The sequence below is a fragment of the Mus pahari genome, chromosome 15 (assembly GCF_900095145.1).
Source record: "Mus pahari chromosome 15, PAHARI_EIJ_v1.1, whole genome shotgun sequence".
Taxonomy (NCBI): domain Eukaryota; kingdom Metazoa; phylum Chordata; class Mammalia; order Rodentia; family Muridae; genus Mus; species Mus pahari.
The window spans coordinates 50,730,832-50,744,227 of NC_034604.1; the positions used below are offsets into that span (position 1 = coordinate 50,730,832).

At 44.6% G+C, this 13,396-nt stretch overlaps 1 protein-coding gene across 1 annotated transcript in view; it reads left to right on the plus strand.

Annotated features, from left to right (window-relative positions):
• The window catches only part of Lmnb1 (lamin B1), a 39,660-nt gene that overhangs the window by 16,390 nt on the left and 9,874 nt on the right, over positions 1-13,396 (plus strand). The window contains exons 2-7 of the mRNA XM_021214580.2: positions 4,943-5,099; positions 5,648-5,773; positions 7,671-7,841; positions 9,482-9,607; positions 11,864-12,084; positions 12,759-12,984. Of these exons, the coding sequence (XP_021070239.1) occupies positions 4,943-5,099; positions 5,648-5,773; positions 7,671-7,841; positions 9,482-9,607; positions 11,864-12,084; positions 12,759-12,984 (1,027 nt within the window). The remainder of the gene's footprint in view (positions 1-4,942; positions 5,100-5,647; positions 5,774-7,670; positions 7,842-9,481; positions 9,608-11,863; positions 12,085-12,758; positions 12,985-13,396) is intronic.

The following is a 13,396-nucleotide window of genomic DNA, read 5'->3' on the forward strand; positions in this document are numbered from 1 at the left end:
TGTGTGTAATCTTAAGAATGTTTTCATGATTCATCGGCATTGGCAGGATGAGAGGGTGGAGATTTGGGAAAGTGAATTTCAGAGGTGATAAAAGCATTACAGCCTTTTCCTTAAAAGACATTTTCTGCAGGATGAAAGGCCAGGGCTTGGCTTTGGGGAGGGTGTTAGTTTGGTATTATAATTGCACTCTGGGCTCCGTATGATAGACATGCACTCTTCCTGACTACTCCAGCCTCGGGTTCATTCGACATTTAGCAAGACCATTGCTGTCTTCAGGTTTGCTGTATAAAAAAATCCAGGAATAATAAAAGAGGCCTTGCCCTTCTTTGGGTCTTCAGTGTTTTGAGGGAGCTAAGCAGTGTCTTCGGTGTAATCAGTGTGCTTCATGCATAGGGCTGGCCGTGGCGGTCCTCCTTTTATCAGAGGCTCCCTGGAAGCATCCACATTTCTGTTATTGTTGGGACTGAAGGAGGAGAGGAGAAAGCTGCATGAATACAGAACATTTGCTTGGAGTTGGGAGGTACTTGGAACATAAGGACAGCTGCAGGGAATGTGTGCCCCAGCTTCCCTGCAGGCCTGTCCACAAATGCATTTCATTCTTTTCCTAAAGCACCAGACAGCTGCCTTCATGAGCAAAGCCTAGATCCTTGGAAATACTCAGTTAGGTTGGGGCTTGATTCTAATGCTTTGACTCAACTGGCAATCTGCGTGTCAAAACGCTAAAGGTGCTTGTCCCCAATTGGTTTTTGATTGATCAATAAAGATGCCAGCAGTCAATTGTTGGGCAAAGGGAGACGGGACTGGACCCTTAGAGTTCCTGGGGCTATGATGCAGGAGGGAGGAGGAGACAGAGGGCCCCCATGACTTGGGGGAGAGATAGGGATGGATATAGGAGCTGCGGGAGATGAAGCCAGTGAGCCATGGGAGAGTTTGGATAAATGACCGCTGTCCATTTGGCCTAGGGTAGCAGGGGAAGGTTTAGGAGTGCCCAGCCTTTGATCCAGCCAAAGCATTTTGTGTGTGTGTGTGTGTGTGTGTGTGTGTGTGTGTCTGTCTGTCTGTCTGTCTGTCTGTCTGTCTGTCTGTCTTGCCTGGGTGGGTGGCTGGAAGCTCGACAAGCTCTGAGCATAAAGTGGTATAGCAAAAACTACTGCTACACAGTTAAGTGACTATGTCCCTACTGCTACACAGTTAAGTGACTATGTCCCTACAGCTACACAGTTAAGTGACTATGTCCCTACACAGTTAAGTGACTATGTCCCTACTTGTAGGGACTTGACTGAGGCCCTTCTCTGTTTCTAACTCATGTACCCGTGTATATCTGAGTGGCCGATGCAGGAGCCAGCAGCCCCCCCCCTCCTGTGACCAGAGGGGATCATCACTTCACACTGACCCCCCCTTTAAAAAAATATTATATGTGTATGGTATTTTGCCTGCTTGTAAGTCAGTACACCATCTGTGTGCAGTGTCCTTGGAGGCCAGAAAAGGGTGTGAGATCCCCTGGAACTGGAGTGACTTACAGACAGGTATGCCTCACCATGTAGGCACTGGGACTAGAACCTAGCTCCTCCGGAGAAGCATCCAGAACTCTTTGGTAAGTGAGGCCTTTTACCTTTGGAAGGATAAACTATTAAGCCTCAGTTCCTGTGGAGTCATTTAGGTTTCATAGGGCTATCTGGATGTTTGGGTTTTACTAATCATATTATTTATGCCTTCTTACAGCATATTCCATTTCGTGTGAGTGTGTGTGTGTGTGTGTGTGTGTACGTACGTACACGTACACGTACACTACTGTTGTGAATGGGAATAGTTCTACTGTTGTGAATGGGAATAGTTTTTCAAATGACATATGGAGACTAGGCTAGTCCCTCGAGTCTGTCATGGGAACTCTTTGCCCTCTTGGTACCTGCTTAGAAATACTGTCTGCATAGTCACATGTCTGTGTATTGGTGTGTGTGGTTTCCCCCTAGAATGGAGCCTATGAAATGACTACTACTAATTTCTTTGGAGAGTTTAACTTCTTTATTTTTTTATCATTATAATTTTTTTTCTTTCGTCGAGTCAGAGTTTTTCTGTGTAGCCCTGGCTGTCCTGGAACTCATTCTGTAGACCAGGCTGGCCTCAAACTCAGAAATCCTCCTTCCTCTGCCTCCCAAGTGCTAGGATTAAAGGCGTGTGCCACCACCGCCCAGCTCATTATAATTTTCTAATGTACAAATTACAAAATCTGTCAATTGAGTTTCTCTGGAAAGAGCTATTATAGGCGTTTTGTATACCTATAGAGAAGAAAGAGCCACATGTTTAAGATAAGAGTTAATTTTTTTCCTAGGGAGCAGACATATAAAGGTAACTTTTTATGCAAATGTAAGCATGTTTTAGCCGGGCAGTGTGGTCACACACCCAATACCAGGACTCAGGCAGAGGTAGGTGAAGACAGCCTTGTCTACAGAGTGTATACCAGGGCTACACAGAGAAACCCTATCTCCAACCCCCACTCCCCGCTACCAAAAAAGGAGAGCATGTTTCTAGTTTCTGATTGCCTGCCTCGTTTGCAGTCCTGTGAGGCCTGTCAGCCCTTGTTAGAGCACATCCAGGCCGTGTGCACCTGATAGGATGTCAGTACTTTAAGAACTTGACCTTAAGAGACAGACACCATCAGCATCTCCTTCATCCTTCTATTTCATGTCTTACTTGGTTTTGGTGGAGGAAATGGCTGTCTGTCATATAAACTGCTGCACAGTAGTGTTTGACTTTTCCTGTTTTCTGTATCCCACAAAGTATTGTGTCTTAACTTGGTGTGCCAAGGAGTCCTGAGCTCTGCATGCCTCACTCATTGCATCAATGAATGGGTGCATACATAATGATACCATGTAGAAAGAACATGGTCATTTATAGCCTGCTGTGTGTAGGCTCATGGCTCCCACAGAATCACCACGTTGTGCTCTGTAATTTATACACCAGACAGTGCTGTAGTAGTTTCTGTAATTTGTGCCAGTAACTTTTGTAAATATTATGTAAATTATAAAATGTGAATAGATTTTTGTTTTTTAGATTTGATTTCTATTAGTGAGTGTTTTGTTTACACGTATGTCAGTTTGCCACATGTATGTCTGGTGCCCCCAGAGGTCAGAAGAGGGATCTACTGGAACTGGAGTTAACAGAGTTAGGGAATTAGTATGTGGGTACATGGAGATGCTGGGAATAGAATCTGGGTCCTCTGCAAGCAGCAAATGCTCCCCCCCTGAGCCATCTCCAACTTCTGGTTTGTTTTTTTTTAAAACTTAAGGGCTGGAAACATCTTAGTTGGTAGAGCGCTTGCCTCGCATGTATGAAGCCTTAGGTTCTGTTCCCAGAACACAGAGTTGGGTGTCCCTATGTGTCTAATCCTAGCACTTGGAGATGTAGGCAAGTAGAGCTGACTTCAAGGTCGCCCTTGGCTATGTGGGCAGGCTGATATGGGCTACATGAAACTCTGATTCGAGGTGTGTGTGTGTGTGTGTGTGTGTGTGTGTGTGTGATATGCATTCAGCTTTGGCCATTTATTTCATGGAAGGATAAAGCCGTGGCTCTTCCACAAGCTTCTGCATGAGATTTCTGTAGAGTCCAAGGCTTGTGTTTGTTTGGCTGTGATTGACCAGGATTGAATTCTTTTTTTTTTTTTTTTTTAAAAGGAAAGGTGTGTCTGTGTGTGTTTGTGTGTGTGTGTGGGGGGCTTGCCTGCCTGCCTTCTTACATGTCTGTCTTGTCTGCCTGAGTGTCTGAGAATGTATGTACATATGCACATGTGAGTTTGTGTGTGTGTATCTGAGATGTGTGTGAGTAGGGTTCAGAAGAGGGCGTCAGATCTCTTGGAACTGGAGCCACGTGTGTCTGGGAATCTGATTCTAGACCTCATGATTGAGCAGGAAGTGAACCAAACCATTTCTCCAGCCCAAACACAAGATTTTTGCTCTAAGTCAAATTTTAAACCGTGGCGATGTCCCTTCTGGACTAGTTTTCAGCTAAAGCCTGCCATCTTCTGGCCCTAACTGTACAGGACTCAGGACAAAAGATTCTGTTGAGACTGACTGCCATACCACAGAGAGTAAGGCGTCTTCTCCTTGAATTATTAAATTACCATTGAGTCAATTTCCCAACATTACCAATACTCAGGTTTAAATTAAGAGCACTTATTCAGAATCTTGATATTGTGAAGGCTTTCCTGTGTAGTTAATGATAAAAATTTATTTAAGTTACACTCATGTCTTTTAAAATGTAATTGTCCACATGATTATTCCCTGAGTTTGGTGGAACACATACCTTTCTTTCACTCTCCTTAGTGCTCAGAGGCATTCTAGGATCTGAGTTTGACACCAGCCAGATTCACAGAGAGTTCTATTTTAGTAAGGGTTACATAGTGCAACCCCCTCCACTCCTTTAAATGGATTAACTCTATATAACAATGAGTATTACTTTCTAACATAGAGCTCCCAGTTAACTAGGGGAGTTTCAGATCACCTCTTATGTTAGAAATAGGTACTTACAAGCTTCTTGACACTGGCTAGCTGTTACAAATATCAGAGATCTTTTGTGAATGAGTGTTTTGCTGACATCTATGTCTGTGTCCTGCATTTGTATCTAGGGCTTATGGGGTCTGGAAGAAGGTGTCTGATCTCATGGGACTGAAGTTAACAGATGACCACCATATGGGTGATAGGACCTGAACGTGGGTCCTTGGTAAGAGCAGCCAGTGCTTTTAACCCTGAGCCGTCTCTCTAGTCCCCAGAGACTGGGTCTTTGTCCCACATGTGATGTGGGGAATGTCATCTACCTAGACTCTTGATCTGACGCTCCTGGGTTATCCATCCTCAGGCAGCTGCTGCTGAAGTTACTGTAGTTTCTCCCTTAAGCAGGCAGGAAGTCCTCAAGGCGAGGTTGTGATTGTGTTCTTCTGATGTCACAGTTATGCCAAGAAGGAGTCTGATCTCAATGGAGCCCAGATCAAGCTTCGAGAGTATGAGGCGGCACTAAACTCTAAGGATGCGGCACTGGCTACTGCCCTTGGGGACAAAAAGAGTTTAGAGGGAGACTTGGAGGATCTGAAAGATCAGATTGCCCAGGTAAGGTTTTGCCCTGATCTATGTTTGGCTGGTTAGTTGGTAGTTATAAGTCATAAACTATGGATTGATTTTTTTTTTTTAAACTAACTAACTAACTAACTAACTAGTTAATTTTGAAGCCCTATTTGTGTTCTTCAGTGGCTTCCCCAGAGGGCAGTCTAGGTAGCGCCATACAGAGCATGGCAGCAACTCCTCAGCTTCTGGTCTGGGCTTTGTAGATCTCGCTGCTTTCCTGGGTGCACTCCCCCCTCTGCTTTCAAAGCCTGTTTCATTCTTGGACCAGACACAAAGTGGGAAGAGAGGTCACCCACACTGGACACAGGACAGTGCTTAGCTATAAATCCTTAGTTCAGATTTTGAGACATGAAGGACTGACTTCTTCATTGACTACATTGATAGGTGATCTGATGTGACCCCCTGGGGTAGAACCAGCAAATGACCCCAAAGTTAAAATGATATAATCTTGTAAATAAATACAAAGAACCCTAATGTCTTAAATTATTACTAAAGAATTGCCATATCATCTTCATCATTCTTTTTCCTTATAGCTAGAAGCATCCTTATCTGCCGCCAAGAAGCAGTTAGCAGATGAGACTTTACTTAAAGTGGATCTGGAGAATCGCTGTCAGAGCCTTACTGAGGACTTGGAGTTTCGTAAAAATATGTATGAAGAGGTAACTGCATCAAGATTTTGTGTGTTTTGTTTTTCTTTCTTTTTTTCCTTTACCCAAGACAGGATTTCTCTGCATAGTCCTGGCCATCCTGGAACTCCCTCTGTTGCCTAGGCTGGTCTCAACCTCAGAGATTTGCCTGCCCTGCTTCCCGAGTGCTGAGACTGAAGGTGTGCACCATCACTGCCTGGCAAATGTTTCCTTGGAAAGGGAACAGAGACTGGGCATGGGGCTCGGATCCTAGTGTAGGAAATTTAGGATTTCAGGGTCATCCTTGCCATGTAGTTAGTTTGAGAATAGCCTGGGCTACTTTAGACATTATTTCAAAAAACCATGGGCTGCTGAGATGCCTTATCCGGTAAAGGCATTTACTGTTGAGCCAAACAGTCTGCATTTGATCCCTAAGCCCACATTGTGGAAGGAGAATCTACCCCTGCAGATTGTCCTCTGACCTCTGTAACAAAGCCACACACACGAAAGACAAAAACAAACAGAAGGATTGTTATTATTATTATTTTTTGCCATAAGGAAAGGTAGGTAAATACAGAGATGGTAGGATTTCAGGATAGGAGATGCCTTACAGATAACTGTACAAGATGTTTCCCTTTTTTAAAAAAAAAAGATTTATTTATTATATGCAAGTACACTGTAGCTGTCTTCAGACACTCCAGAAGAGGGCGCCAGATCTCATTATGGATGGTTGTGAGCCACCATGTGGTTGCTGGGATTTGAACTCAGGACCTTTGGAAGAGTAGACGGGTGCTCTTAACCTGCTGAGCCATCTCACCAGCCCATATGTTTCCCTTTTAATGGATAAGACAGCAATGAAGAAATATGCAGGTAAAATACACAGTTAGTACTAGGCATTACTAGGTGATAACAGTATGCAGTATGCACCTAACCTGTGAGTGAGGTCTGTCTGTTCTCAGCACTACTTTGAGCTATAGTGTCCCCTTGTGGCTTCCTTAATTATTCACTCAAGAAAATATCTTCATAGTGAGAGCTAGAAGAGACAATTTTTATTAGTGGGCTTATGTACCTAGCCACAAATTGTCTGTCCCAGGTTATTTGGTGTATGTACATGTGTGTGCACACGCACATGGTTTTTTTTGAGACAGGGTTTTTCTGTGTAGCTCTGGCTGTCCTGGAACTCACTTTGTAAACCAGGCTGGCCTCGAACTCAGAAATCCACCTGCCTCTGCCTCCCAAGTGCTAGGATTAAAGGCGTGCGCCACCACCGCCCGGCCAGGCCTGGCTATGCTTAAACTCACTTTGTTTACCAGGCTGCCCCTTGAACTCAGAGATCCACCTGCCTCTGCTTCCCAAGTGCTGGGATTAAATACATGTACCACCACTGCCTGACAGGTCATTTCTTAAAACAGTGAAGGGTCACAGCTGTTACTTGTGTTCATTAGTCAAGAGACATTGCTATGGACAAGATCCTGCCTGCATACATTGTTACTGATAGTGTAATATCAGATTCTAAGAGAGTCATGTAAATTTTACCGTATCTAAGAACATGTCTTTTTTAGAGGTGTCCATAGGGATTGCCAGTAAAACAATTTAGAAACACAAAGTGTTTGGTGTTTGTAGTGTATTGTCTTGGTACCTACAGCTGCATGGCAATTTAAAACATCATCAGGCCATTCCTTGCCCTCAGAGAGATGAAATGGCTGTACCCCTGAGAAAAGCTGGGGAGTTCCTGGAACTTGGGGTACTGCCATCATGTCCTTAGTCACACTCCAGATCTTCTGCTTGAAAACTAAAAAGGTAACAGTGTCGGAGTCAGGGACAGGCACAGAGGTTAGTGTATCAAGTGTGAGATGGCCCGAGTTACTCAGGCTGCTGCTCCTGGGGCTCTTGTAAGCAGCTTGGCTTTATGTTATTTTTCTCCCTGCAGGAGATCAATGAGACGAGGAGGAAGCATGAGACGCGCTTGGTGGAAGTGGATTCTGGGCGTCAGATTGAGTATGAGTACAAGCTGGCCCAAGCCCTGCATGAGATGCGGGAGCAGCATGACGCGCAGGTGCGACTGTACAAGGAAGAGCTGGAACAGACCTACCACGCCAAGGTGAGCTTGCCTGGGTCTGTGTGCATGTGAGGTCGGCACCTCAGTCACACTCACAGCTGAGCATGTGTTCGTTTTCTAGATTTCTCCTCTAAGATTTATTTATTTTATGTATATAGGTGTTTTGTCTGCATGTATAATTGCACACCAGAAGAGGCCATTGGGGTCTATATATATATGTTGGTTTTTCAAGACAAGGTTTCTCTGTATAGCCCTGGCTGTCCTAGAACTCACTTTGTAGACCAGGCTGGCCTCGAACTCAGAAATCCGCCTGATGCTTGAGACGACAGACTGTGGGTGCTGGAAGAGCAGCTGGTGCTTTTAACTGCTGAGCCTTCTCTCCAGCCCCAGCAATCATTTTTAAAAACCAGAACCAGAGGCTAGAGAGATGATGGTGCAGTAAAGAGCACTGGCTGTTCTTCTAGCTAGGGGCTATGAATTTAATTCCCAGCAGCCAGATGGCATCTCGCACCCATCCGTAATTGTAGTTATGTGGGAGCTAGTGCCTTTCCCCTGCAGTCAGTGTGGTACACAAAGATATGTGTAAGCAAAATACCCATACAAGTAAAATCACAGATGAAAGAAATTTTTAAAAACTTTAGGAAGTTTTAAAAAATGATTTTCTTCTTTAGGAATAAGATAAAATGAATATAATCTTAATGTAGCTTCATATAGACTGAATGCTCCTAGGATGGAGATGGAAACGAGGTTATTCCAATGTCCTTAGACATAAGGTTTATGCCCGTGTCAGTGGTCTCCCATGTCATATCTGAGTAGTTAAGCCCAAAGTGTCTCAATACTTTTCCTCTCCCAGGTACATCTGGCCCCTTTCCACATACTGCTTCTATTTTTGACGTCCATATTGCTTTGTCTGTAAATTGAATCTCCCCGTGGAGGGTTTTTGCTTTGTTTTATAGCAGGGCCAATTGGAAAATCCGACAGTGTTCTCTTCAGAGGTGGTGAATTATCCCACTTACAGGAACAGATCACAGGAAACTTCTTGGTTTTGTTTTTTGCAAATGAGTTTTTTCTCACATGTTAAATGTTATATGAATGAATAAATTATTAGTTGGAGACAGTATTAGAAAATTGATGAAGTTGTTTAAAAATAGTTTCCATTGCTTGGACGCCACTGTTCATGTGGGGTGTTAGTCATGTAGTGAGGTGGTTATGGGCATCGCATACAAGGGGCCTTACAGAGAGGTCCTGTAGCTGCCTGGTACTTGCTGAGTTGCCTCCACTAAACTATGTCCAGGAAGAACTGTAAAAGAACTCTCTCGGGCTGGAGAGATGGCTCAGTGGTTAAGAGCACCGACTGCTCTTCTGACGGTCCTGAATTCAAATCCCAGCAACCACATGGTGGCTCACAACCATCTGTAATGAGATCTGATGCCCACTTCTGGTGCATCTGAAGACAGCTACAGTGTACTTAGATATAATAATAAATAAATCTTTAAAAAAAAAAAAAAAAGAACGAGTCTGAAGAGGCATGTGATGTCCTTCAGCAAAGCAAGGAAGCTTTCCTGTTTCATCAGCCGCTTACCAGAAGGGCTTGGGTTTGAAAGGTCTCGGTGAGTCACGCTTCCTCATTTCTTAGTTCCAACTTACTAGGTAAGGCTGACAGTGGCTTCCTGTCCTTACAGCTTGAGAATGCCAGACTGTCCTCAGAGATGAACACTTCCACTGTCAACAGTGCCCGGGAAGAACTGATGGAGAGCCGCATGAGGATCGAGAGCCTTTCCTCACAGCTCTCTAACCTGCAGAAAGAGGTGAGTAGGCATCTTCCCTTGAGCAGAATTGAGGCTTACCTGGAAGGCTGGCCACCTGTGCCATCGCTGGCCACCTGTGCCACTTCTCCTTTGTCCCAGATGAGACATATTTTCTTCTGGATTTTCTTTTATAGATTGCTTTCTGGATTTGTTTGTTTGTTTGTTTGTTGTTCATTGCTTAAATATCGTGAGGCTTTGTGGAAGTGCACACCAGTAATCCCAGCATCAGAGAGGCAGAGATAAGATTGCTGCAAATTCAAGGTTGGCCAGGGCTACACAGTAAGATGCTGCCTCAGACTCTTCCCTCCTCCCCAAACCACCCTTTGTACGTCAGCAAACCAACTATGCTTTTCCTGTTTCATAACAGTAAGTAACGTAAGTGAGGACCGAGGGAGATCCCATCAGCTCTGACCTAGTGCTCACAGGATGCAGAGCTGTCTGTCTGTCTCATCTCTGCAGTACAGGTCCCACTCAGTCTTTGGTCACACTTGGAAACCAAAAACATACGCAAATCGTAACTGGTGAAGTGCCTTCTTTCTAAATCCCTATAGTTGAAATACTTAATGGGTTATGAATTTCTATATTCATTAATAATAGTCATTGGCCCCATTGACTTCCTGGTATACTCCAGTGACAAGTGACTGCGTCGCTCCTTGTGCTGACATGCTCCAGATGAAGTGAAGTAGGTCTGGATGTGGCTTCAAGTCAGTTTTAGTCTGGATAAAGTGACGCATGCGTGGAACAATGTCTGCAGTTAGCATTGCCCCTGTCTTTAGTAATGTGGGAAGTAACTTCAGCCTTTATTTTCCTGAGGGGAGAAAGTCCTGTTCAAATTTTATTATGCCATTTTATTAGGCAGGTTTTTCTTCCTGTTTTCTTTTTTTGTTATTTTTAGCAAAATCTTTTTAGGTATAAAATCACTTAATTGTGGGGTTTAGAAATTGAAGTAGGGGGCTGGTGAGATGGCTCAGAGGTTAAGAGCACCCGACTGCTCTTCTGAAGGTCCAGAGTTCAAATCCCAGCAACCACATGGTGGCTCACAACCATTCCAGCAACCACATGGTGGCTCACAACCGTCCGTAACAAGATCTGACGCCCTCTTCTGGAGTGTCTGAAGACAGCTACAATGTACTGCTTGTGGACGTTGTACATCGTGGTGCGGAGCCTAGTGCGCACCACGATGTACAACGTCCACAGAAGTAGGAAACGAGCCACATAAAACAGTGTGATCGATCAGGTAGCAGGGTTTACATTGCAGCCTTGGGTGCTTATTAACTTGTGTCATAAAACTCTAAATTATTTTAGAATGAGTTTGTCACAGCAGGTCCCTTCTCTGCCACCGGTACAGGTGTGGGATCCTGGGGGCCTTGGCTTCCCTTATCCTTTTTGATCGGGTTGTCCTTGTCATTTTCTGAGGCCTCTGAAATGAAGAATAGGTGAAAAGCCCTAACCCAGTAAGCTACAAGGTTTTGAAGTTGAACTTGGTGATGTAGGATGTGTGGCTTTTCATTCTGTATTAAATACAGCTTCTGTATTTCTGGTAATATTTTACACATCTCTCTGTGTAGCACAAGTGCTTTGTGTGTTAACCAAACGGGAGATGATGGGGCCTTCCCATTGAGACTGGGGCATTCAACATGGCAGCCAGAAACCCTTTTCTTCTGGTTTTAGAACCTGCCTCGTAGTTTTCAGAGTATTTTTACACATACTTTTCTGTTCTTCTTGCGAAGGAATATGCTGGTGTTCTGTAGTTAATTGCCACTATTGAAGTGAGAACCTTGTAGGAAAGTCAGACGAGGTTTCCAGAGCTGTAAACATTTATGTGGCTAATACTGAAAACGTACCTGTACATTTTAAGCTTTAATGTGAGGAATATTTCTTTGTAGTCTTCTGTTACCAAAAACTTTTATTGGGGTGGGCAGGGGAGCTGTTTCTGTGTGTGCCAGCTCTGGCTGTCCTGGAACTCACTCTCTAGACTAGGCTGGCTTCTAACTTACAGTTCTGTCTGCCTCTGCCTCCGCCTCCCTGCTGGGATTAAAGGTGTGCACCATTGCACCCAGCCTACTTTAAGAGCTGTTTAATACTTTAAGGATTTGGGAATGTAATTAATTGCTCACAGTCATGATCTTTTGGGTTGAGTTAGAGCTTCGCTTAGGGCTGTATTTGCTTTCTAGTTCAGAAGGTGGTTTAACATAGCTGCCTTGTGCTCGTGGTGAAATGGTCCTAGAAAGTAAATGTGTTCCTTTGACTCTAAAGTCTAGAGCATGTTTGGAAAGGATTCAAGAATTGGAGGACATGCTTGCTAAAGAGAGAGACAACTCGCGCCGCATGCTGTCTGACAAAGAGAGAGAGATGGCAGAGATCCGGGACCAGATGCAGCAGCAGCTGAATGATTATGAACAGCTGCTTGACGTGAAGCTGGCCCTGGACATGGAGATCAGCGCCTACAGGAAACTCTTGGAAGGCGAAGAAGAGCGGTAAGGGGCTCAGGTGGCTCCAGGCTGGACAGCTGGGTTTTGTTTTTAATGTTACCCCCTCCCCCATCTTTCTGTTTTGTTTTGTTGTTTTTTTTTTTTTTTAAATATATCCAGTATTTTAGGACTGTTCTAAGTTAAACTTTTCCTTGTGTCTCAGGGATTTGCATCAGAGTAAGATTCTGGTTTACTTAGGTAATGAGGTAACGAACAGCCCAGCTAGGACATGTCAATCCTGTGCAAGGATTTAAGCATTGCCAGCGTCCTGAGAAACCCAGTACATTCTCCAGCATGGAGAGCTGTTTATTCTGTCAGTGCACATTTCCAAATGTATTAGATGGAAGGAAATTACATTTTAATGCTCCCTTTTAAGGAAAACAAAACATTTAAAAAGGAAGAAAGCGACCTTGACATTTTCCTGTCATTGGTTTAAACATCAGGTGGTAAGTAGCCATAGATCCTGATTTCTCATTACTTGAATATCAGGCTGGCCCGTTCGTGTGTTTAGTAGTGCAGTGTGAGCATCCCAGCGTGACTGGATGCTGCTGTGGTTAAGACCGTTATTGACAGAGTGTGACATGGTGAGGGACCCCTTGCTTCACAACTGCCTGTGTAGACAAGGCCTGGGTGAGTCGGGGTGCATGTACCTTATCCACACTGTCTTCTTTCCCACGTAGGTTAAAGCTCTCTCCAAGTCCTTCTTCCCGGGTGACCGTGTCCAGAGCATCCTCCAGTCGAAGTGTGCGCACCACCAGAGGAAAGCGGAAGAGAGTTGATGTGGAGGAGTCAGAGGCGAGCAGTAGTGTTAGCATTTCCCACTCCGCCTCAGCCACGGGGAACGTGTGCATCGAAGAGATAGATGTTGATGGGAAGTTTATTCGCTTGAAGAACACTTCTGAACAGGTAAATGAGTCGACCCATCTCCTCAGGCCTGGCTCTGCAGACTGCCTGGCTGTGGTGGGTAGCAATAGCTACCCATCTTCTGTGTGCTTCAGTGAGTCTAGAGCCTTCAGTGGCTTGGAGGTAGTGGTGATAGGGATGGTGTCCCTGTGCCATGGCTGGGTGTGGTGGCCAGAGGAATCAATATTTTTCCTTCTACCATGTTGGATTCAGGAATTGAGCTGATGTTATCAGTGCTGGTGGAAGCACTGTTACCCATTGAGCCATCCTACCAGCCTGAGAGTTCCTTTGTTACTCTTGCTTTATAAAAAAACTTTGGACCCCTTCACCCCGGACTTGGCCAGGCTATTTCATGATGGCCTTCTCTCTCTCTCTCTCTCTCTCTCTCTCTCTCTCTCTCTCTCTCTCTCTCTCT